The sequence below is a fragment of the Aplidium turbinatum genome, chromosome 16 (genome assembly GCF_918807975.1).
Source record: "Aplidium turbinatum chromosome 16, kaAplTurb1.1, whole genome shotgun sequence".
Classification (NCBI taxonomy): domain Eukaryota; kingdom Metazoa; phylum Chordata; class Ascidiacea; order Aplousobranchia; family Polyclinidae; genus Aplidium; species Aplidium turbinatum.
Genome location: NC_137487.1, coordinates 22,008,668 through 22,031,684, shown reverse-complemented (window position 1 = coordinate 22,031,684; position 23,017 = coordinate 22,008,668). Strand labels below are relative to the sequence as shown.

At 40.6% G+C, this 23,017-nt stretch overlaps 1 protein-coding gene across 1 annotated transcript in view; it reads left to right on the top strand.

Moving 5' to 3' along the window:
* Positions 1 to 23,017, top strand: part of LOC145785337 (uncharacterized) — a 33,515-nt gene that overhangs the window by 8,003 nt on the left and 2,495 nt on the right. The window contains exons 4-19 of the mRNA XM_082596998.1: positions 695 to 820; positions 1,464 to 1,592; positions 1,666 to 1,800; positions 2,850 to 2,972; positions 3,043 to 3,165; positions 5,285 to 5,407; positions 13,777 to 13,899; positions 15,937 to 16,059; positions 16,970 to 17,095; positions 17,232 to 17,336; positions 17,414 to 17,524; positions 18,726 to 18,821; positions 18,953 to 19,144; positions 19,219 to 19,326; positions 19,447 to 19,552; positions 19,627 to 19,734. Coding sequence (XP_082453124.1) covers positions 695 to 820; positions 1,464 to 1,592; positions 1,666 to 1,800; positions 2,850 to 2,972; positions 3,043 to 3,165; positions 5,285 to 5,407; positions 13,777 to 13,899; positions 15,937 to 16,059; positions 16,970 to 17,095; positions 17,232 to 17,336; positions 17,414 to 17,524; positions 18,726 to 18,821; positions 18,953 to 19,144; positions 19,219 to 19,326; positions 19,447 to 19,552; positions 19,627 to 19,734 — 1,957 coding nt within the window. The remainder of the gene's footprint in view (positions 1 to 694; positions 821 to 1,463; positions 1,593 to 1,665; positions 1,801 to 2,849; positions 2,973 to 3,042; positions 3,166 to 5,284; positions 5,408 to 13,776; positions 13,900 to 15,936; positions 16,060 to 16,969; positions 17,096 to 17,231; positions 17,337 to 17,413; positions 17,525 to 18,725; positions 18,822 to 18,952; positions 19,145 to 19,218; positions 19,327 to 19,446; positions 19,553 to 19,626; positions 19,735 to 23,017) is intronic.

Here is a 23,017-nt window from a genome sequence, read left to right as displayed (position 1 = left end):
CCCGGCTCAAGATCACGCTGCGCAAGTTCGATTCTCGGGGTGTGCACTTGAGCAACGCATTTCAGGATTGCTCTCCATTCAGCGGCACCAAGTGAATGGAATAATTCCCCGGCAATAACGCTTCAACAATCGGAAAACTTCACTCTGTCAATCTCGGTAACCGGCCCTGCGTCAAGAGCCTCTACGAAACTACCAGGAATAACCTATCAAGGCTTTGTCAGTCCGAGGATAAAGATTCAAAACCAAACCATCCCTGGTTTCATTTCAAATAATTCTTGTTGCGAAGAATTTCGCTTCGTTTTGAAATTGAAGCAGTTTAATTGGTTTCGTTATGCATCCGAAGCAAACAAGAATCGTAGAGTTTGATCAAATATTATTTGTCAGATTTCGACTCAACCTTCTTTGTGAAAGAATTTATTTAGTTTTGACAAAGTTTGTCGAAATATAACAAGTTGTTTGAATGATGGACGGGTGTTCAAACTGTTCAAACCAAAACAATATGGTCGAAATAAAATATTTGATAAACAATTATTCAAATCGAAAACACGATAAACAACCTTGCGTCAGCAAATATTTTTGTGCTTATTACTCGTGGTATGGGCAACGGTTTGAACTCACAGCCGAAACGAAGCCAGGCAAAATTTTTGCACCGAACAAAGCGAATATTTCGAGACTGAAATATTTTGCTTCACAGATTTTGACGAGTGCCTGCTGGATGCGGATATTTGCGGAGAGGGTGGAAGTTGCGCCAACTTGGAAGGAACATTTGTCTGCATCTGCGATGATGGATACATCTTGACCCAGGCCGGACTATGCGAAGGCCAGTAACTGTGTTTCAGTTGAAGCAACTTTTGCAGTCGCTGTTTTTTCGTTTGGTACCGTTTTGTTTTCAGCGAAGTTTTTCCAATATTTTGCGGGAATTTGTCACATTTTCTGCTGCTTTTCGACTTGTTCCATGTTTTTAATGTGGGAAATGTTTCAACACCGTTGAGCTGCAATACTGTCACATAGGTTCGAGTAAGAATTGCAAATAAAAAAGGGGTGGGGCATGAAATGTTATGACTCGTCATCAACACCAGAGCACTAAAGCACGTTAAGAGGCCACCAAAGAATCCTTGGCTCGATCATCCATATACCTCACTCAGAATTTAATAGAAGAAAGATAAACGAAGTCATTGACGACACGCTCCGTGACGACATGATCTGTAACTTTAGTCCAGGGATATCTACAACCGCAGGATTGGAAACTCTATTCAGTGCTACACATCAGTAGGGTCATCACATTACACATTACTACGATCACAGAAGGATTAACAAAATAATGTGCCTACTCTTTGTTTTAAAAGACATATAAAATTATCCGTTTCAGGTAGAAATTTGATTCGGGGGTTTACCTAGAAGCATCATTTGTGCCAAATTGTTGTAATTGACAAGGAAATAACCTTTCGGTACATTATTTTCAGACGTGGACGAATGCGATTTTCCTGAACTCCAACCATGCGGAACGACCAACGTCCGATGTTCTAACCTTCCTGGTTCTTACGTCTGCAACTGCGGTCCCGGATATGTCTGGTCCAATAAAAAGTGCCAAGGTAGGTGGAGCTTATATCCTCATTCCTCACCAATAAGAAGTGCTATCAACAATCACGTGATCATGTGACGCAGACGTCGATGAGTGCCAATTCACTGATGCGTGCGTAAGACTCGACGGCAACTTGTGTGTCAACGTAGTGGGAAGCTTCGAGTGTCAGTGCCTCGCCGATGGTTACACTCAAACCCCTGAAGGAGATGCGTGCGAAGGTGAGGGAATATAGTCAATCATTAATGTGTTTATAATAAATCAACGTCAATGTGTAGCCTATATGTATATATCAATGTCAATCATCACATGTCAATGTTAATCATCACATGTCAATGTCAATCATCACCTGTCGATGTCAATCATCACCTGTCGATGTCAATCATCACATGTCGGTGTCAATCATCACCTGTCAATGTCAATCATCACCTGTCAATGTCAATCATCACCTGTCAATGTCAATCATCACATGTCAATGTTAATCATCACCTGTCGATGTCAATCATCACCTGTCGATGTCAATCATCACCTGTCGATGTCAACCATCACCTGTCAATGTTAATCATCACCTGTCGATGTCGATCATCACCTGTCGATGTCGATCATCACCTGTCGATGTCGATCATCACCTGTCGATGTCAATCATCACCTGTCAATGTCAATCATCACCTATCGATGTCAATCATCACCTGTCCATGTCAATCATCACATGTCCATGTCGATCATCACCTGTCAATGTTATCACCTGTCGATGTCGATCATCACCTGTCGATGTCGATCATCACCTGTCGATGTCGATCATCACCTGTCGATGTCGATCATCACCTGTCGATGTCAATCATCACCTGTCAATGTCAATCATCACCTGTCAATGTTAATCATCACCTGTCGATGTCAATCATCACCTGTCAATGTTAATCATCACCTGTCAATGTTAATCATCACCTGTCAATGTTAATCATCACATGTCAATGTCAATCATCACCTGTCAATATTAATCATCACCTGTCAATGTGAATCATCACATGTCAATATCAATCATCACCTGTCGATGTCAATCATCACCTGTCGATGTCAATCATCACATGTCAATATCAATCATCACCTGTCGATGTCAATCATTCCTGTCAGTGTCAATGTCGATCATCACCTGTCAATGTTAATCATCACCTGCCAATGTCAATCCTCATCTGTCAGTGTCAATTGTCACCTGTAAATGTCAATCATCACCTGACGTTGTCAATCATCATCAAAATTATATCAAATTTAGATATCGATGAATGCACAGAAGAAGGATTGTGTGCGCTACCTAGCGTATGCGTCAATGCAGTGGGTAGCTACACTTGCGAGTGCCCGAGAGGCTACGTCACCAGCAGTAATGTTGTTTGCGAAGGTGAGAAATCATTTAATCAAATCATTTCGATTTAACGATGAGCAATTGTGACGTCATGTATGCATTGCAGACGAGAACGAATGCGCAACAGAATCACACGACTGTGATGGGAATGCTACGTGTCACAATCTGATTGGATCTTTCTTGTGCGAATGTAATCCTGGTTTTCATGGAGATGGCAAACGTTGTGAAGGTGACGTCAATATTACCTCATAACGCATACGTATTACGTAATTTGATAAAGCTTAAATGAGGTTTACTGTCTGGAGCCGCTTATATGTGAGTCTGAAGAGGATTTAACGTTGTTTGAATTCAAATGAAAATATGGTCACGGTCAGACGAGCAATGCATGTCACATGACATCGAGTGACCTTCTAACAGGGTTGTGGAGTCGGACAAAAATGTACGACTCCGCTCTTCGCTATGTAACAGGTCGACCCAGGCTTCAGCGTTGCCAGATTTTGAATGGGTGTCAAACGTTTTTTAATTTTTTTCGCTTTTTTTATTTTTATTAATTTAGTTTCACCTAACTCGCGATAGAAATTGAAATGGTGACTTTCGCAAAAACTGACAACAACAAACACTTCTACTCGAGTAAAGTTTTAGATTGCCATACGGAAAGCAAAAAACAAATTTTGAAAAAATATTGCAAACAAAATTTTATTGTTCATCGTTTTGTATTAAGCTGGGGTCGGAGTCGGCCTTTTTTTAACGACTCCGACTTCGGACATGTCAAATTTCCTCGACTCCGCAGCCATGCTTTTTAAAGGCGCACTGCAACGATAATATATGGCTTTTGTATTTTTAGATCTTTCTGAACTAAAACGTATTTCAACAATTTTTTTTATTTTTTATGTTGCCCCCTAAAAACCCTTTTTTTGATTTGAATGGTTCTGTTTGGTCAAAAATTTTAAAGACGTCATCGGGTGGCAACGCCCTATCTAAGAAGATCTACTGTTTTGCGTGCAAACACAAGAAACGAAACAGCGAACAATTTTGTACTAAGGGAGTTTTCACGGCCTTAAAATGGTGGTAAAATGGTAAAATGGTTTTCACGGCCTTAAAATGGTGGTTGCTTGTATGGCTCCCGGTTATACTAACCGGGAAATCGTCAAAGGGGTATCCTTTCATCGTTTATATACCTCTGAATAATGACGACAAGCTGAAGAAATGGATCTCTACGATAAAAGTCAAAGACCCACCTGTAAACAAGCACTGCCGTGTGTGCAGCGATCATTTTCTGGCCAGCAATTACCAACGTGATCTACAGGCAGAGCTACAGGGCACCAAGCCCAGACACCTGCGCATCCCTGAAGCTGTTCTCTCTGTCTTTGATTTTTCAAGATATGTGAAAGCCACTGTCAATGCAGTAACCACAAAACTCCATCGACCTAGGTACAGGTCTGTGAGTACGATCGGGCGTTTACTTTGGAACGTTACATTATTTTATTAGTTATTTTGTAGGACACAGAAAACGTTTTACTCTTTTCAACCACTTTCTGAAACTAGGCATGCCCATTGCCCAACATCGTTGATTAGGTGAATAAAATATGGTTGAGCAAGCAAAGCGAGCGAGAACAATTTTGCAAAAATGGATAAAAATTCCATATGAAATGTTACCGTCCAGTGAAATTACAAGCCGAAAAACGCTGCACGATTTAAACATGCGTGGGCCTCTAGATTGAGGAAGGCCTCCAGTTTGAGCAGTAAATACGGCCTTGCATGATTTGAGCTATTGATTATCGAGTTTCTGTAGCAGCTTTTTTCTATTTTAAATGGTAAAAAACATTATACAGAATAAAATGAGTGCCCCCAAAACAGCCGTGGGCCCACCCCCGCCGGGGGCATGGGGGGCGGTTAACACAGCCCTGGCTGCACCGCGGTGCTTTCCCTTCCAACTGACTCCGTTTCAATACCTTCCAGAGACCATCAATTTACTTTCAACTGGGCTGTTCAGCCCACGAGTCTATTTTGTCTGAAAATTATGCTACACAATGAAGATGCCACATATAGGATTGTGCCACATAGGAAGATGCCACATGGGATTGTGCCACATAGGAAGATCAAAATGTGTTTTGCATCTAACCTACAAAAGAGATAATGGGTGAACAGCATAGTTGTAAGAACTGCCCTATCTGACGACGAATCCTTCTTTCAAAATCTGCAATTCCGATTGGAATTCAGATCAGGTTTATGTTTCGACCCCTGCCATTCACTTGATACCATCACTCTGACCCCCATACGAGATGATCCTTTGTTCAACCCCTGTCTCAACCTCTGTATGATTGATGACGTCATTAACTGGCTTGCAGACGTGGACGAGTGCTCGAGCAACGTGACGCTGTGCGAGCGAACTTGCATCAACGTCCCCGGGGGATACCATTGCGGATGTGGCCCAGGAACCCAGGTGGGAAAGGATGGGGTTACCTGTGAGGGTGAGTTTACATCCATGTTGCGGTGACATTGATCAATTACCCATCACTGTTTTTTGTCGCTTTATATTTGTCAACTCCGATTTATTTTCTGCTGCCTCTTCAGAGTAACAAGCCAAACCTCAGCAGCTGCAATGTGTCATGTGCTGGTACCCTAATGAACTGGAAGAGGTGGCTAGACTTGATAGGATTTACAAGGCGACTTCACATTTGTTTTAGGGAACCAATGGGCTGATGGTTAGTTGATTTTTGAATCTTTATCCTCGGACTGACAAAGCCTTGATAGGTTATTCCTGGCAGTTTCGCATATCTGTAGAGGCTCTTGACGCAGGGCTGGTTACCGAGATTGACAGAGTGAAGTTTTCCGATTGTTGACGTGTTATTGCCGGAGAATTATTTCATCCATGAGATGCTGCTGAATGGAGAGCAGTCCTTAGAATGCGTTGCTCCAGCGCACACCCCGAGAGTCGAACCGGTGCCGCTTGATCTTGAAGCTTCTTCGTTCGCGAAGTCACGTGTTAACCAACTGAGCTATCGGGGCGACCTTTGATGCTTTGTAAGGTTTGCAACATCGTTTTGTTGACTGTCAATGTAAGTGAAAGTTGTAGAAAGGAGCTACTGTGGGTGAAATGCAGAAAGTTACAACTAACCCATAAAAGTACAATGCAGGGCTAATGAAACATTTTTGTGCGGGTTAACTTGTAACGGTTAGTTGCAAAACAACCAAATTTATCTTTTACTATGATGATCAATCAGTATAATATTTTTAACATTCAGTGGTGTCGCGTCTCGATACTGTCTCGAGACACTCTTTTTAGCGTCTCGGTCTTGTTCTTGGTCTCGGACCTTCAAAGTTTCGTGTTGGTCTCGGCCATCTGATGTCTCTATTTTTACGTCGAGACATTTTGTCAGCTGTATAGGCTACTGAACACAGAGGCTTTGTGGCGACAATCTTATTAAAATGCGACATTCTTCCGATTGCTTTAGTAAATTTAAAGTGGCCCAAATGGATTAGGACAGGGCACGAGGCCAAGAAAAAGAAAGAAAATGAATGCTCTGTTGCGTACTTAGGTTCTGAGTTCTGCCTGCACAGTCACAGGAACAGCACAACTGCATTTGTCTTGACAAAGGAGTTGAGATTTAGAGAAAGCTTGAATGCGGAAATAGTTACTGATGAAGTTAAGTGTAGATCAAGGAAAATATGGTGTTCATCCGCAAACATTAGATTTGGTTGCAAAGACCATCGAAAATACATAGATCTCAAAAAGCAAGCAAGAAAACATAAAGCGGAGTGAAAAAAGCGGAAACAACCTCCAGTTTCACAAGGCAATCGAAAAATTCCCACAAAGAAAAGTAAGGCAAGTATTTATTTCATACTGCATGGTTGTCAGAAAAAATGTGTAGGCTTATAAAATAAATCCACACGGATTTGCTTGTAGGCTAACAATCAATCTAAATGTTTTGTTTTCATTTCGTCACAAATCAATCTAAATTTTCAACCCTTCAAATCATATTCATGATCATAGTTGTTTGATTTCAGGGTCTGACTTTACCATTAGGGATTTTTTTCTTTCGATATTTTACGGCTTCCATTAGAGCCATAGGTTAAAGCAGAGACGTAGCCAAGATGGTCTTGGGAGAGCAATCACCCCCCAAAAATTGTATCTTGTTCCCCCTCCCACAAAATATTAATACCATTGCAACGTTTCAAAACATGTTGTTGATTGGATGGTCTGAATGGCTAGCGTGGAAGCTACACCGTTATGGTTAGCGAATCGCAACTGCTCGCTGTACTAGTGAGTGCTCAGCCTTGTGCTGATAGCCGGGAAGAACGCCCCTTTCTTCACATTGTATTGTATGTTGAACGACATTTCATAATCGTTCGGCTGCATTCAAAAGTTAAACTTAAAAAAAAAAATTTTATTTCAATCATCAAAATATTTGCACTCCCAGTCGCTTCCCTAAAATTTGTTCTAGCCACGTCACTGGGTTAAAGTTGATAAAAAATAAAGGTGCTGGAGTGATAATTTACTTTGAATTGTAGAGTGTAAAGTTTTAACGTTGTTTCTTCCTACCTAGAGATGGCAATGACAAGTCATCGAGACCCAGTGTGCAATCATGCTTGCAACTAAATCGTTCAAAAATGCAACGTTTGGATTTATAAATAAAGTAAACAATATCACACCAACAATATCACACCAACAACATCACACCAAATCAGAAGAATCGGTTTATTTAACTTCCTTCTTCTTCCTTTCTTCTTTTTTTTCTTCTTATTAATCAGAAGAATCAGTTTAAGTTTGAATTTTTACTTGTTTTTTTACAAAGAAACAGTTTCAGTTCAGTTCAGTTGTTTTTTTTTATTTCTGACCATCATATCAAAACAATACGCATCAACATAGCAAAGGTCAAGAAAAAGGTAGAAGCGACAAAACGCGAACGTTAAAACGTGCTTGTGATCGAAGTAAGTTATTGAGTTGAAAAAAATTTGGCACGGTCGCAACACCTTCAGAAAAATTTAAGATATAAAGGGAAAATAAAAAATGTTACAAAACAAACATATATAGGCTATAACTTTATTAGCCTACATAACTTTAGCTGATATATTGAAGATTTGTATGGACAGTTGCTATGAAGATCGGCCATGGTGCGTTATCAAGAGTGCTGATGGTCGTAAGGGGAACACGTCTTGATGCGTTTAGCTCGTAGCAAAGAGCAAGGCAGGCAAAGAAAACCCCACAAAGAAATCCTACCACGGGCAAAGCCATTTCAAGCGCAACGCACCAGGGCTTGCACGACTCACAAAATAGATAGGCTATAACTTGACGACATGAAACAATGACAAAAAAACAAATAAAACAAACTAGCAAAAAACAACATCATCATCTTGCGGAAATTCAATTATACCCAGGGAAGTTATGTCTTAAAGATATCAAGCGTGCTTTGATAAAAGTTGCGTTGATAAAGCGATAATTTTAGACCCCTGTCAGCTAAACTCGCCACTTCCACACCGATCCAACGTTGGCTAACGTTGAATTAATGCAAAAATGACAGTCATCGCCAGCTGGGATGTAGTAGTGGTATGTCCCAGTAATATGATAAATTTGGGTTACCGTATGTTTTACACGTTAAACCATATTAAAGTGACAAAAAATATCCAATTTGGCATATTACGTTAAAAAAAATAGATAAACAATCAGACAATAGCATGACGATCCAGTCCAAGATATTGAAATAAAACAACTGGTTGGAGCACATGGCCACCGCTTCACCGAAAGATGGAGATTGGTCAAAAAGGATGGAAAAACTTCTGCAGACTCTGTAGAACTTCTGTGGACAAAAAACACAAGAACCAGAAGGCCAGTAGGAGTACTTACAATCTTACTATTTTGCTAATAAATCTACACACATTGGCTAATCATTGCTGGGCAATAAAAAAAAAAAAAAAAAAAATATTAGTATGTTTGGTGCATGATGTAATACTTGGATGGGATTATTTCAAGGAAGATTTAGCTTGTTTATTTTTGATTTAAAGCCTTTTACAGTTTTACATTCATTTCTAATAGTAGTTGGAAGCTTGTTCCAAACTGTTGGCCATGTGTACCGTATTGATTGTTTGCAAGTGTTAATTCTGCAATATATCGGAATATAAGGAGAATTACTTCTTGTTGTTAGGCTACTTGATTGTTTACACATAAGTATATCATTGAATGTTGTGGGAAGCAGCTTTTTTGAATATTTAAACATGAAAGTTGCAATCTCTGTAGTTTTCATGTGGTTAATTGACTTTAAATTATTGAGTTCCATTACACCTTTTATGCTTTCTCTGCGGTCAATGTCAAATACAGTACGAAGAAAGTTATTGCATGTACGTTGTAGCTTTTGCAATGTAGTTTTGTTTTCATGACACCACGTTGAGATACAATATAATATCTGACTCTCAACTAGAGAATGGTAAATGGAGAGAAGTGCTTGTTTGTTTAGGAAAAGCTTAATTTTTTTTGTCACGCAGAGTGTTGATCTTATTTTTTGAAGCACGATTTCCATATGAGATTTCCATGACAAATGCTCGTTTACAATTATTCCCAGAAACTTTATTAAGGCAACTTGTTCTATGTTGCTTTTTCGAATATTCAAGGGTGGGTGGTATGATTGTGTCTTGCTTCCTTGACTTGAAAATAATATATGTTTGGTTTTGGTGACATTTAGAGACAATCGATTTGTTGATAGCCATTGATCTATGCATACAAGCTCTTGATTTGCCGTATCATATACTGTAGAAACGGTTTTATTTTTATATATAATGGTGGTGTCATCTGCAAACATAATTGCAGTTCCGTGTTGAAGGCAGTTAGGAAAGTCATTTACATAAATCAGGAATAGAAGAGGGCCTAAGATAGACCCTTGTGGGACACCCAAAGATATGTTGGTAACATTAGAAGATAGTGTGCCATTGAAAACCACTCTTTGTTTTCTATTACTCAGGTAACTCATGAACCAATCATAGGCCACGCCTCTTATTCCGAAATGATATAATTTAGCTAGCAATATTTTATGGTCAATGGTGTCAAATGCTTTAGATAAATCAAGAAAGATTCCTAATGCAAGGTGGTTGTCATTGAGTATACTAGTGATACTATCTATTAGCATTGAAGCAGCATGGCTTGTGGAATGATTTTTTCTGAAACCAAATTGATTGTTATAGAAAAATTTATGTCTAATTAAAAACGAGTATAATCTGTTGTACATGAGTCTTTCTAATATCTTTGAAAAAACAGGTAGTATGCTGACTGGTCTGTAGTTGTTTGAATCTTTGCAGCTACCCTTTTTAAAGATAGGTATCACCTTCCCCAACTTAAATGAATTTATGAATTTTCCACTCGTTAAAGATAAGTTAAATATATGAGTTAAAGCATGCAGTATGTTGTTTGGGGTTGACTTTACAACTATGGATGGTATTTCATCGATGCCACTGCTAGTTTTTGCTGGCATAGCATGAATAATATTGTTTATTTCATTTAAAGTAGTTTGATAAATATAAATTGTCTCAGAGCATGGAGAATCAAGATATGTTGAAAATATTGTATTTGATTTGGGAATTTTTTTTGTAAGGGAATGGGCAACACAGGAAAAGTGATCATTGAAGTGATTTGCAATAGTTAATCTGTCAGTGACTGTACTATCATTTATTGTGTACAAAAACTGTACAACTGTACACTGTACTACTGTACAAAAACAAGCAGAGGAAAATTAAAGTGACAAACTACGTTCTTTACGATTTGCCACCAATCCTATTATCATGTGGTCGCAAACATCCCAGACAGCAAAGCTTTTCCTGCTCACACAAATTCAATGTTTGTAGATGTTGAATCAATGTAAAAAGAACGAATATTGCTGTTTGGGATGTTAGTGTCTTTTAAGACTGATTGTTCCGGCGGGTCAATTGCCCTCTTGATTTGTAATTGTGCTGACGTTGAATTTGCATTGTTTCTTTGCTCTCCATGATGTGGTCTGCCTGCAGACCCTGATTTTTCACTTTAAATCATCACTTCTACCGCGTGCCGAGGCCCGAGAGCCGTTATGTATGGAGAGACCATTTACCTTGTGTTAAAATTTAGTATTGGTAAAACAAGCTAGAAGGAGGCCTTTACGATATGCGTAGGTTAGGACGTTCATAAGTGTCACAGACCAATGATAAGTGAACAAAAATCATGTTTTTATTCTCACTTCAGACTCAATAAATCAAAACAAATAAACGATTGCAATGTAACAGGGAGAAGGGTGGATTGTAGGCAAGCATTAAGCTCCTACTCTTGTAAGCACTGGCATAATCGCACTAAATGAGTGCATACCCATTGTTTAGTACAGTGGTTCTCAACCTTTTTTCTTTCGTGGCCCATTTTCGTTGGACAAAAATTCTTATAGCCCATTAATTGTTTATGCAAAAAAAAACAACTGCAAAATAGATTTAAAAACCAAAAAACAGCAGAAAATGTTCCAAAACAGATTATGCTACCGTGCATCAATGAGATGCGTGCTCCTGAACGTTATTGACCAACTTGTAGTTAGCCTACAGTGGTTCTCAACATTAATGCCTTATTCCTTCTTTGAAAGACACAACTATTGTCAATTTCTCCCCACAATAATTCACAAAAAAATACTAAAAACAGATCTGCACAAATTTCAGTAGGCTACCGCTTTCAGTTTGGCTGTGACTTGATTTTAATCATAAAGTGTTGTAAAAACTCTACAAAACTATGTGCTCAGTCATATATAAATTAATCATTTCAATAGACTATTTAGATAAATTTACATTTCTTCCCAATTCCTTTCAACACGATTATTCCTCTCTTTAAGTTAAAAATTTCTCTTTACGGAGCCAAGTGGCTCCCTATATGAACCACACTGTTGTAGTTGCTTGAAATCAACGTTTGTATACCAACAGGCTGCATTGATTACATCTGTAGACTGTAGTGTAAAGGCATAATACATGTTATGCCCTGAAACACCACGCAATGGTAATTACGCAGCACTGTGGGCGCACCTGCCGTTGGGCGACGCAAGGACTGCTACGTGAGCGATGACTGAGGTTTTTGTGACCATTCGAGACTAACACAACATGGTGTCAGAAGTGGGATTCGAACCCACGCCTCCATTCGGAGACCAGAATATCAGTTCGTAGAAACCGCAGCGCATTGGTAAAAATACCACAGGCTGGTGAATTTGGGCTCGGGTTCCAAATAGCGACTGTCAGAACAGCGACTGTCAATAGAGCGACCACACGACAGCGATTCATTTAAAACAGCGACTGTCAATAGAGCGACTACACGACAGCGATTCATCAAAAACAGCGACTGCCACAACAGCGACCTCACTTCTTTTATTAAATCCAAGGCTTACGCGCACATGCACTCTTTCACCCCCTCCACACATACCTTCCATCCCCCACACCTCTCTACACACGTATGCACGCACAAATAGGCAAACACTGCGTAGTGAAAGATTGAAACCAAAAGGGACTTTAAAACAACATTTTATTTGGACTATCCATAGAAGTCACATGATTTAAAAAGAAATAGGCTAGTCAAGCCAAACAACAGAAAGTCGTCAAGCCTTGCAATAAAATTCAGGGTCTAGAAAAAGATTGAAACCAAAAGGGACTTTAAAACAACCAAAAGTCTTGCAATAAAAATCAAGCCACGTTTATTTCTAAATTGTGAGCAAGGGCTCGAAGGAACTGCCGCAGATCATACTGGCCTCGATTTTGTGTTCAAATTTGGCGCCTACAATAAATAAAATTCAAAAATATGCCACATAGGTGCCAGATGGGGCATTTTTATGGCACTTAAAGTGTTAAGTCGCTATCATAACAGTCGCTGTTTTAATGCAGTCGGCATTTATACAATCGCTGTTTGGAATGTCGCTCACTTCATTACGTCGCTATTATGAAGTCGCCATTATGACAGTCGCTGTTTTGACAGTCGCTATCCGGCCTGGATGCCATTGACTTAAACACGCTGCAATTCTGGTAAAAAATTGTCGTGTTTATGGAAAAGATTTTCGTGTTCTGCCTGTGCCTGCCTCGTCAGCGCACGTGGGGTGTGTCTTCTGCAGAGGTGGTATCATTATGAGGCTTCACCGTGACGGCTCCCGTCGACTGTGCTATCTATTTTGACTAATATGAAATGCAATGAGCACGTCCTCTAAAGACGTGCCCAATTTACTGTACACAACATGAACCTTCACACACGTGTGTCATTGATGAACAGATGGATAGTAATGCAGTAGTTTAAGGATAGGCCTCTTAGGCTTTCGATTTCGTCAACTTTACAGATACAGTTTTGCTTTATATAGTGTTCAACTACTTATGACGTACAAACCACATCAAACAACAAGTTGCCTACACAGGAACGACCTTATTTTTTAACTGAAAAAAAATCCTGATTTTCACTGTATCGTACTTGTGGAAACATGATGAAAAAGGTATTCTTTATTATCAATATGAACATCAAGCACCGCAATAACTAAACATAGGCCTACACATGATAGCGTGACAAAGTATCAATCTGCGTAGACTAGATAGAGTAAAATCTCGTCCAAAGTCTCGCTATCTCGCCTAGTTTGGGTCTCGTCTCGACCGTAAGTTTAGCAAATCGCATATCTCGTGTCTTGGCCTTGCATCGGTCTCGACAAGTCATTCGCTACAGCACTGCGGCTAATAGCGATATCGATTGAACGGAACCTTCGCTGAATGACACGTGACTAATATGTGTAGGAACGTTTTGTGACGCAGTAACTGACCCACTTGGTTGCTTTGTGCGTAATCGCGACACAACTTTACATTTATGTCATTGTTTGTCGTAATTTTCTAGACATTAACGAATGTGATGATGACAATGGGAATTGTGATCACAACTGTCACAATAGTGAGGATGGGTTCTTCTGCACATGCGACTATGGATTCCTTCTTCACATCGATGGAACGTCCTGCTTAGGTGAGAGAAAGCTCATCTATTTATAAACAACTAATCACTTGAGCGGCTGAAAATTGGGGCACTTTGAGCTATAGAAGTGACATCCACTACTTGACTTTATGTCCAATATCATTATTATTTTTTTGTGTTTCTTGCGTCCATATTTTTTTTTTCTGATCTTCCTTCCTTCTTCTTTTTTGTGTCAATTTGCTATTTAAAAACGCAAGACTTGCTTTCGCAAAACTGTTTGAATGAGAGAGTGCAAACTCGACGACCTTCTACGCCTTTTTAGGGCTACGGTCTTTCGCACTCTCTCATTGGATGCACACTGTACGTTTTTGTTTTATGTAGGCTACGTTTCGCATCCAAACAAAAATAAAATGACCATCCATCCCATGGACCCTGTGCGAGATTTGCTCATGGTGCACAGCGCACGCGCGAGGAAGGGCGCAGCCATTCAATCGGTGGCGCGTGAGAGGAAGTTTGTGACTGTATTTGTTTTGCAAAGAAATAGTCTGCTACAGTTGATGCCTGCTGGCTGTTTGAAAGGAGCTTATAGCTTCGGGAAAGAGGAGTTTTGAAAAATTGTCCCCAGGTCACCTGAAGAAGTGTTTGAGGTCCACAAGGATGATCTCTTTGAAAAGAGCTTGAAACTATCTGCTACACATCAATCAAGTTTATTCTGTTTCCGTTTCCAACATCTTTTAGATTGGTCTGCAGTCTGCACCTTACTGAATTGTGGAGCCAACTAAAATGAAATAATGTATCAAACCACAAGCAGTAATTATTTTGAGTGCATTGGTTTGCAGTGACGTAAAAGGTGAGTTTCATACTTTATTCAAGTGTAATGTATAAGAAGAGTTGGTTCTCATTGTACTAAGCCTTCGGCACTAAGGAGAGTAGGGTGGCCAGTTCCTTTCTCTTGGCCGCCTTTCCTGCAGCAATTAAGCCCACCCAATTAATTACACCTCGGGTAGAGGTGAGCGGTGTTTTCAAGATCCAGTTGAAGCCGGAAGTCAGACCAGGTTTGCATAATTGGAAAGCCAACGCCTTATCCGTTGCGCCATCCCACCGCGTTGGTTTGCACTAGCTGAACAAATTAATATAGGATTTCACCGTGGGAATATGGCTGGTTGACACTTGGTTTTACTTCCGTATATTTGACCCTTCACAGCAACCTCTGAAGTCGATTCTCGCTCCCAGCGATGCTCAGTGGAAGACACCTCCCCAGACAGCAAAATTGTCTGCAAACGTTGAATCAATGTAAAAATGATGGATTTTGCTGACTGCGTCAAATTTGGTTACCAACGTGTCATTCTTCTTTATCGTATGTCACACGACCGTAGCCCAGCACATCACGCAAGCTCTTGCTCTATCGTTCATCTCGACTAAATCCTGTGCAGAGGATCTTGCTTTTGGGACAAGACATTCGAGGAGATGTTGCATTGTTTGCCCTTAAGTTCTTAAGGGATTGAGGCATCGCCATTACTTCCAGGGTCCACGCTTTCTGGGAGAAGGGCCTTCTGTAAGAGAAAGCACCATATTGTCAGGTGTCAGCCCGGCTGCCAGCTCACTCTGCCACAGTTGGACCCGCACATTGGCGGCAACCTCATCTTGACCCAGTAGGAGAACTGAAGCAAGGAAACGTTTTCTTGACTTCAATCGCCTGAGTGCTGGAGTTTGGCCATATTGTGAATGTCTCAAATCTATGTCCTGACAAGATCTTTCCTTTCTGCTGGTCTAGCTTCTTCTGATGTTGGGGGGAGCAATTCTAGACAGAATGTGTACCGTAGAGAAGTGATGTTGGTTGGTTTGAGACAGCCTGTAATCAAATGGAAGCTTTGGTTTATTATGGGGTCAATATTCTTGGCATGTGCCGAGCGTTCCCAAACTGGGCAGGCATATTCTACAGCCAAATACCATAAGGCTAAAGCAGTTGTATCCGGAAGGGTGCCCAATCAGAGTTTTTATAATATTTCGAGAAACCACCTTAGCTGTTAATTTTTCGATATGGGATTTTTGGGATTTCGTGTCATTTAAATCACGACCTTGTTGCAGATGTGAACGAGTGCCGTGTGCAAAATGGAGGCTGTTCCCACGGTTGCATCAATCAACCCGGAAGTTACATCTGCGCATGCCCAGATGAACTCGCTATAGCAAGCGACGGAACAACCTGCATAGGTTCGTAATGTTTCAAATCTCGAATTAAGTCAGTGTCGTGAATTGCATTAAGGAAAACCCAAGTTCGAATTCAGACGCGGGCAATTCGAGTACCGGATGTTGATTGGTTTGAATCTTTATTCTCGGAGTAAGAAAGCTTTATTGAGAGCTTAATCCTGGCGGTTTCGCATACTTGAAGAGGCTTGAACCACTGACGCAGGCCTGGTCACCGAGAGTGGCAGAGTAGAGTTTCCGATTGTTGAAGTGTTACCGGGAAATTATCCCATCCGCTTGTCACAATTGTTTCTATCTCTTACACGTAAAGATACTTTGGAAAGATTGATGACGTAGTTTATAGGGATATCAGACGACAGTCAGATAAATGGTCGAATAGTTCTATTGGTGAGATGATAAATTGCTTCTAGAAACACAGCAAACTTCTTCGTCGACTTCAAAATTGATATACGCTACTACTTCCAAAAGTGACTTTACAATTGGCAATAACTTTCACAATCCATTGAGTGCACACCCCAAGAGTTGAACCAGTGCCCCTTGATCTTAATGTTTCTTCGGTCATGAAGTCAGACACTTAACCAACACAATTATCGATGTAGATAGCCTGGAAGAACGCTCCTTTCTTCACAGCAATCAGCACAAGACTGAGTACTCACTAGTACAGCGAGCTGTTGCGATTCACTAACCATAATAGAATAGCTTCTACACTTGCCATTTAGAGCATGTACCAGGGTTAATATTTTTTTTGGGGGGGGAGCTAATTATTATCGCACCACTAATTCATGCCACAAGGGTTTTCGACCACCGCTTTTACCAGTCAGTGTAACTCTTATTTTTGTGGAAAGAAAAGAGCCAACAAAACCTGCAAGCGCCATTACTCAAGATTAATATTACTTTGGTAATGCTTTGATTCCAGAAATCACATCATGCTCTGTGAAAAACGGAGCGTGTGATCACATATGCGGAAGTAACCCGGAAGAAGAGCTTGTCTGTTCCTGCAGACCGGGATGGCAACTGGCGGCCAATGACCGATCTTGCGTAGGTAAGTCCTGGAAGGTTCAACCCGAACGACACTTCCTACTGGTTAGTAGTTTATGTTGTGTCAGAAATCCTGCGGTTTGATCTTATCCATTTTAACGTATCCATTCTTACGCTATTGTGACATCACTTTCTATTAGACGTGGACGAGTGCGCGCACGCTTCGGGCGGGAACTGCGAACAAGTTTGCGTGAACACTGCAGGGTCTTGGGAGTGCAGCTGTCGGGAGGGATTTATCAAAAGCGGTCAGTGCCACGTTCTTTTACATCATCACTGTGCGCAAAATGTCGCCTTGGTAACGGTCTGGATGCCATTGTTTCAGGGGTGTACGATTGTCGACCGGTTTGTTCGAAGCCATGCCTAAACAACGGAATTTGCGTCGCCCCGGACAAATGCGTGTGTCCTTCTGGGTATCCTGGACCTGACTGCACAGGTGAGTTGTCGATCTCTAGAACTGGTGGTGTTTGTCAATATTTAAGCTATCAGGCGTTTTAATAATTTACAAATTGGCCTTCCACGTCTCGTAGAACCATAACAGCAGTGAGCTTGTGCTATCTGAAGTGTTGATTCGTATCAATTTCAAAATAACTGTTTTTTTTGGTTGAGTTTCGCTATTAGCAGCATGATCGTTGCTTACTTCACAATGTAGATTCTAACGATCTGTTTTAGCCTGATGCTGCGAGTTCGTTGTGCAGGGCCGTTGACAGGATTTCTCGGGCCCGGTACCAATTTATTTTCGGCCCCCTTCATCGACAAAGTTATGAATATAAAAGTTGTGTACAAACTTTTATTGGTGTCGTGTAAGCATGGTCATTTAACAAATCTTGTGCAATCTTAAAATTTCTTGAGCAGCAAAACTTACTACTGTATCTCTTTCTAGCGGTTGCGTTTTTGAACTTTTATTTGTCACATGGCGCTAGAATATTACTTCCCGATTCCATTGATGTTTTACTGGTTATTCTAGGCTCACCAGAAGAGAATTTACAGCACTGCTACTGCAGACAGTCAGAAAGTTTTCAATTTGAATTGGGAAAGGTGTTTGGGCCTAGGTCAAACATTTGTTGATTGCTGCAATCTGAAAAGCAGTTTTGGTCTAATTTTTAGTGCAGAAATAGGGATAGTAATCTTCTTAGCTGTGCCATTTCAGTTTTTAAGTTTGAAAAAAATATAAGCCTGTTTATTTTGAAATTTGTGTTTCGGGTAATATTCGTGATTAGGGAAATCACTATACTAGACTAACCATCTGACGGCTGAAGTGGCTGTTTTAACTTCTGATGCCAATTCCTTTAGATTTGATTATATTAAGACCTTGATAATGTTTGAAGTCGCGGTGAATCTTTTAAATCCGGCTCCCTAAATATTCCGGGCCCGGGTCCAAAAGTACCACCTAGACCCCCCTGTCAACGCCCCTGTCGTTGTGGCAATATCGAATTGCACTAGCTTTCGGAACACAGTTCCCTAGTCATGTGCTATGACGAATGGTGTTGAATTTAGTGAGCGGTTCTTTCATGTGGCTCTTTGGTTTAGCTTGAGGCTGCCGGCTGTTGAGTTTCTGTGCTGTTAGGCGCTATTGCTGTGAAATTTTGTTGAATCACTTGTTCTAGTTCTAACTACAGTAGTTCTTTATTTTTCAGCCTTTTGTACCCCAGCATGCGCTCACGGGGGAACGTGCAAACGGTTCAATTTGTGCTTATGCGCCGATGGGTGGTCTGGGCCTCACTGCAGGCAAGGTACGAGCAACCAATTGCTTGGTGGCAATTTTTTAAAATTTTCCTGTGGCGTGTATTACGTCATAATGTGCCATAACTTGTCATCGGTCACTGTCCACCATCTGAGTTCATTAGACATATTTTTCTTTCAGCCCAATGTCTACCCCTTTGTGCAAATGGAGGCAGATGTGTGGCCCCCAACACTTGCCAATGCCCCCATTTGTACAGTGGTTCCCATTGTCAGCGCCCCACTTGTTCCCCGGAGTGTGGGAACGGAGGAACGTGTGTTGGTGCCAACAAGTGCGTTTGCTCTCGCGGCTGGCTCGGTTCGAGATGTCAGATCCGTGAGTGTTTCTGACAATCATTTATGTTATTTTAACGTTGAGAATGCACAATTTCATACACTGCTGCCATTCAGGTACCTTGCCGTTGGAGTGCAGCCCTCCCTGCGAGAACGAGGGAAGATGTGTCAGCACGAATCGTTGTGAGTGCACCGAAGCATTTACTGGATGGCGCTGTCAGCACGGTAAGTTGCTCGGTGGTTGCCATGGTGATTACTGCCAAAAATTATCAAAACAACCTGCGAAGTGATGACGTCACCACCAACGTGACCTAGATTTAACTGAAACGAATTTTTTGTCTCCAGAATTAACCGCTAAATGTCGTCCTCCATGCCGAAATGGGGGAAAATGTCGCCATGGCAACCGATGCACCTGTCCAGAAGGAACAAAAGGATTTCGATGCCAACACATGTAAGTCACGAATTAAATAGTTGTAAATTTTCTAGCCACTCAACTAACTCCATTTTCCTCCTTTGCATCTACAGAACCTGTAGACGGGATACGATCCGTGTCCCTGTGGATCGATACATACGCAGAAGTTTCCGGGAAAGTTATCTGGCTCCCTGTGGCGCCACCATGTGCACGCGATGGAGGTAAGACGCATGGCCGCGCACGACCTATCTCAGTACGAAAGAGTGGGGGCGAACGCTGGGATGTTAATAAAATGTAGTCAGATTGGTTGTCATCTCCTAGTTCTGACGAAGTGATTAAATATCTTGGAGGTGCAAGGTTCACATCATGGACCGACGTGGACATGAGCTTCAACAGCCTTGATGGCGGATTTCTTACACGTTATATTTTCATTGCTTCCTTATGGGCAGCAACGCTGACAGGGTGTACGTTTGGACACCGGATGATTTTAGGAGTCGTAACCTTTGGAAGGGGCCCGAGAAATTGAAGCACGGATTTTTTACCTGTAGCACGTTTTTCATAGCTTCTGGATGAGGGATTGCAGATGTTATTGGTAGCGGGTCTAAAATATTCTCTTAACGGCCCCTGCTTATGGATCGAAGTAAAACTCCTTAGATATTCAAATTTGCAAGGTAAAGTCGAATAAAAGCTTCATAGGGATGCTGCTTATGAGTTGGCAGAAGCAGGGAACGTTGGAGAGAAATGATTTGAAACTCACTGAATGAGTCTGTTGTCCACCGCACATGAGAATACAAAGGTTCCTTAGTGACCGACTGCCACACGCAAATGAGGGTCGGGTAGGGGAAGGTCGGGACCCATGATCATGGTGGGAGCCATAATCCACCCCCCTTTTTTAATATAAAGTATTCTTTTTGCATTTTTTGACGTCAATATATTTTTTATGCTTGGGTAACTTTCCCACAATCCTTTGTCAAAATTGTACTGAAAAATGAAGGTGCAATGAGGATTTATAGGTTTTGTGTTAAAAAAGTAATTTTTTTTGACTGAATGTGTTATAAAATAACTCATTTGTTATGCAAAAAATGTTCATGAACTTTTTTGTAATGGTAGGTGATGTATTTATGATGAGATTAAGCTGAAAGTTTTTTAGATAGCAATGATAGTTTTTTTTCAGCTGTTGTTTCATTTCTGAAAGATCAGGTAGGGAGCCTTGAGTTACTTTGTGTTGGGACCTGCAAGCCATGACAAGTGCCTGTGGTAGTAGATGTTAAAGTGTCATATGACATCATTTTTTTGCTTTTCACACCTTTCCATTAGGATATATCACAATTCTGACTTTTGTTTCGTTTGCAACTATTAATTATGCTATTTCACATGAAAATTCTGACAACTCATCCCAAGGAATCATTTGAAAATTCTCCATCGCTTATTTCAAAATTTAAAGCTTGGAAGCTGGCTTGAAGATTGATTTGACACATAAATGAGGTAGCCACTTTAACAAGTCGAAATTCTGCCACTAAAATTGACTAGAATGCAACCGCCAACCAATCATAAGCTACGGTTTAAGTGACGTAAAAAATGGCGAAAAGAAGATCATAGAAAGCAAATTAAGTGATGGATTTTTTGTCAGCTGGTTGGCTTAGGGGTTAGGGTTAGGGCAAGAAAGTAGTCATTTCATTGACGCGTGTTCGATTCTCACCACTGCTATTGCTCTTTTTCTTCTGTAATTACCAAATAAAGTTCAAAACAAGCATTAAGTCTCTGGATGAGTGCTAGAAGGGTCACAATTGGACGGTAGCCTCTTATAACATGTTCTGATTGGTTGGCGGTTGCATTGTAGTCAATTTCAGTGGCAGAATTTCGACTTGTTAAAGTGGCTACCCATAAATGATACAACTATGTTTTAGAATTGTATTTTTGATATGGTGAAGCATGGCCACCTGTTTTTACTTTTTGCGGTTTCCTAATGACATAAAACTTTTTTGTTGCCTTGGGGAAGCAGTAGCAAATGAGAAAAAGTAAGTTGAAAAACGCAAAATCAGACTGTTATTGAAAATTAACAGTCTGACTAAAATCTTCGAAATCAAATTTTCTTTGTTTTTCAACATGTGAGAATGTTAAAACCTATTGTGTCATCTGGGGAAAAGAATAAAGAAAACGTAAAAATCTAATTTTTAGAAAAATTTATTTAAACGTTCGCCCAAAGTTAGAAAAACCTAGAAATTTCTGCAAAATGTGACAAATCAGGCCGTATCTTCAGGTGGCCATGGGTAAAGTGATTTCTTTTCAAAAATACTACATTTTTTCGTAACGCAATTGTGGTTTTCGCTCCCGACACGTGTCTTATCGCTCCCAACATTTGTGGGGTGCGATAAGACGCTTGGCGCGTGTTTATGTTTTTGAGCGTAGCCTAAATTAAACATTTGCTGAAATAATAGCTTGTGCTTTTGTTGTAAAGTAGGTAGCACTACAAGGCATTGCAAAACCAATTTTTAGAGAAAAATATTGAGAAACGTAGAAGACATCTAAAAGAAAAAAGTGGCGCGCAGGTCCCGACCTTCCTACTAACATGGGACAGCTTTCCTTGAGAATCAGCTGATTTCAGTCATGTGACTCGCAGTGACAATCGGTGAGGGAAAGCAAGGAAAGCAGTGCTTACCTAAGCGAAAACTATGCAAAATATAATGACTGAATTCTAGGTTTAACTTATTATTTTTATCACGTATGTATATTTTAACTTGAAAATTACTGTATTCGTGACTAGAATTACTCGTAACGCTTGTGAGTTGTCTAAGTCCTCACCAAACCGCATGTCTTGCCTATAAATGCCAATTAACGCAAACGCTTCTGTCAGAAACAACCACTGAAGCAACTATCAAAGTTGCTTTCCCAGGTTCAAAAAAAGTCAAAAAACGCCTTCGTTTTATTCAATCCTCACTCGTTTTGCAAAACGTCACCAGCTGCTTAGCCAATCAGATGTGTTAAGGTTAGACTTGCTTTCCCAGTGCCGTCAATGCGTAAATTCGCTAGAGCGGCTAGACTAACTCGTCAGAATGGTCTCTCGTCACGGTACACAGCACAGCATCATAATGCCAAAAAGTTTGTTGCTGTTTTTTGATGTCTCCTCGCCATGTACTTTAGCCTACTAGCTTTCATAGTCATGCCTTTGCCCTTTTTACAGCGTTGATATAACGTTACTCCGCCAATGAACGTTTAGGTGCGGGTGCAATATTTAGTTCGTTAAGCTTCTATACGCAGGAGGCAAACTTATCCAGCTTTTTGTACAAATTGCTTGCGGTTGTAATGTTTAGGCGTAAGTGTTAGTTTTTGTAGTGTAGGCCTAACTGAATATCTGAGAATGAACATTCATGACGAATGAAATATTTAGACAACTGTTATTCCATGTCTAACACTGGATTTTGGTCCTGCAACGTTAAAATTAAGATTGTTCATGACTTCGAAACATTAAATGGATGTATGATCACGACATAGGCAAAGCACAAT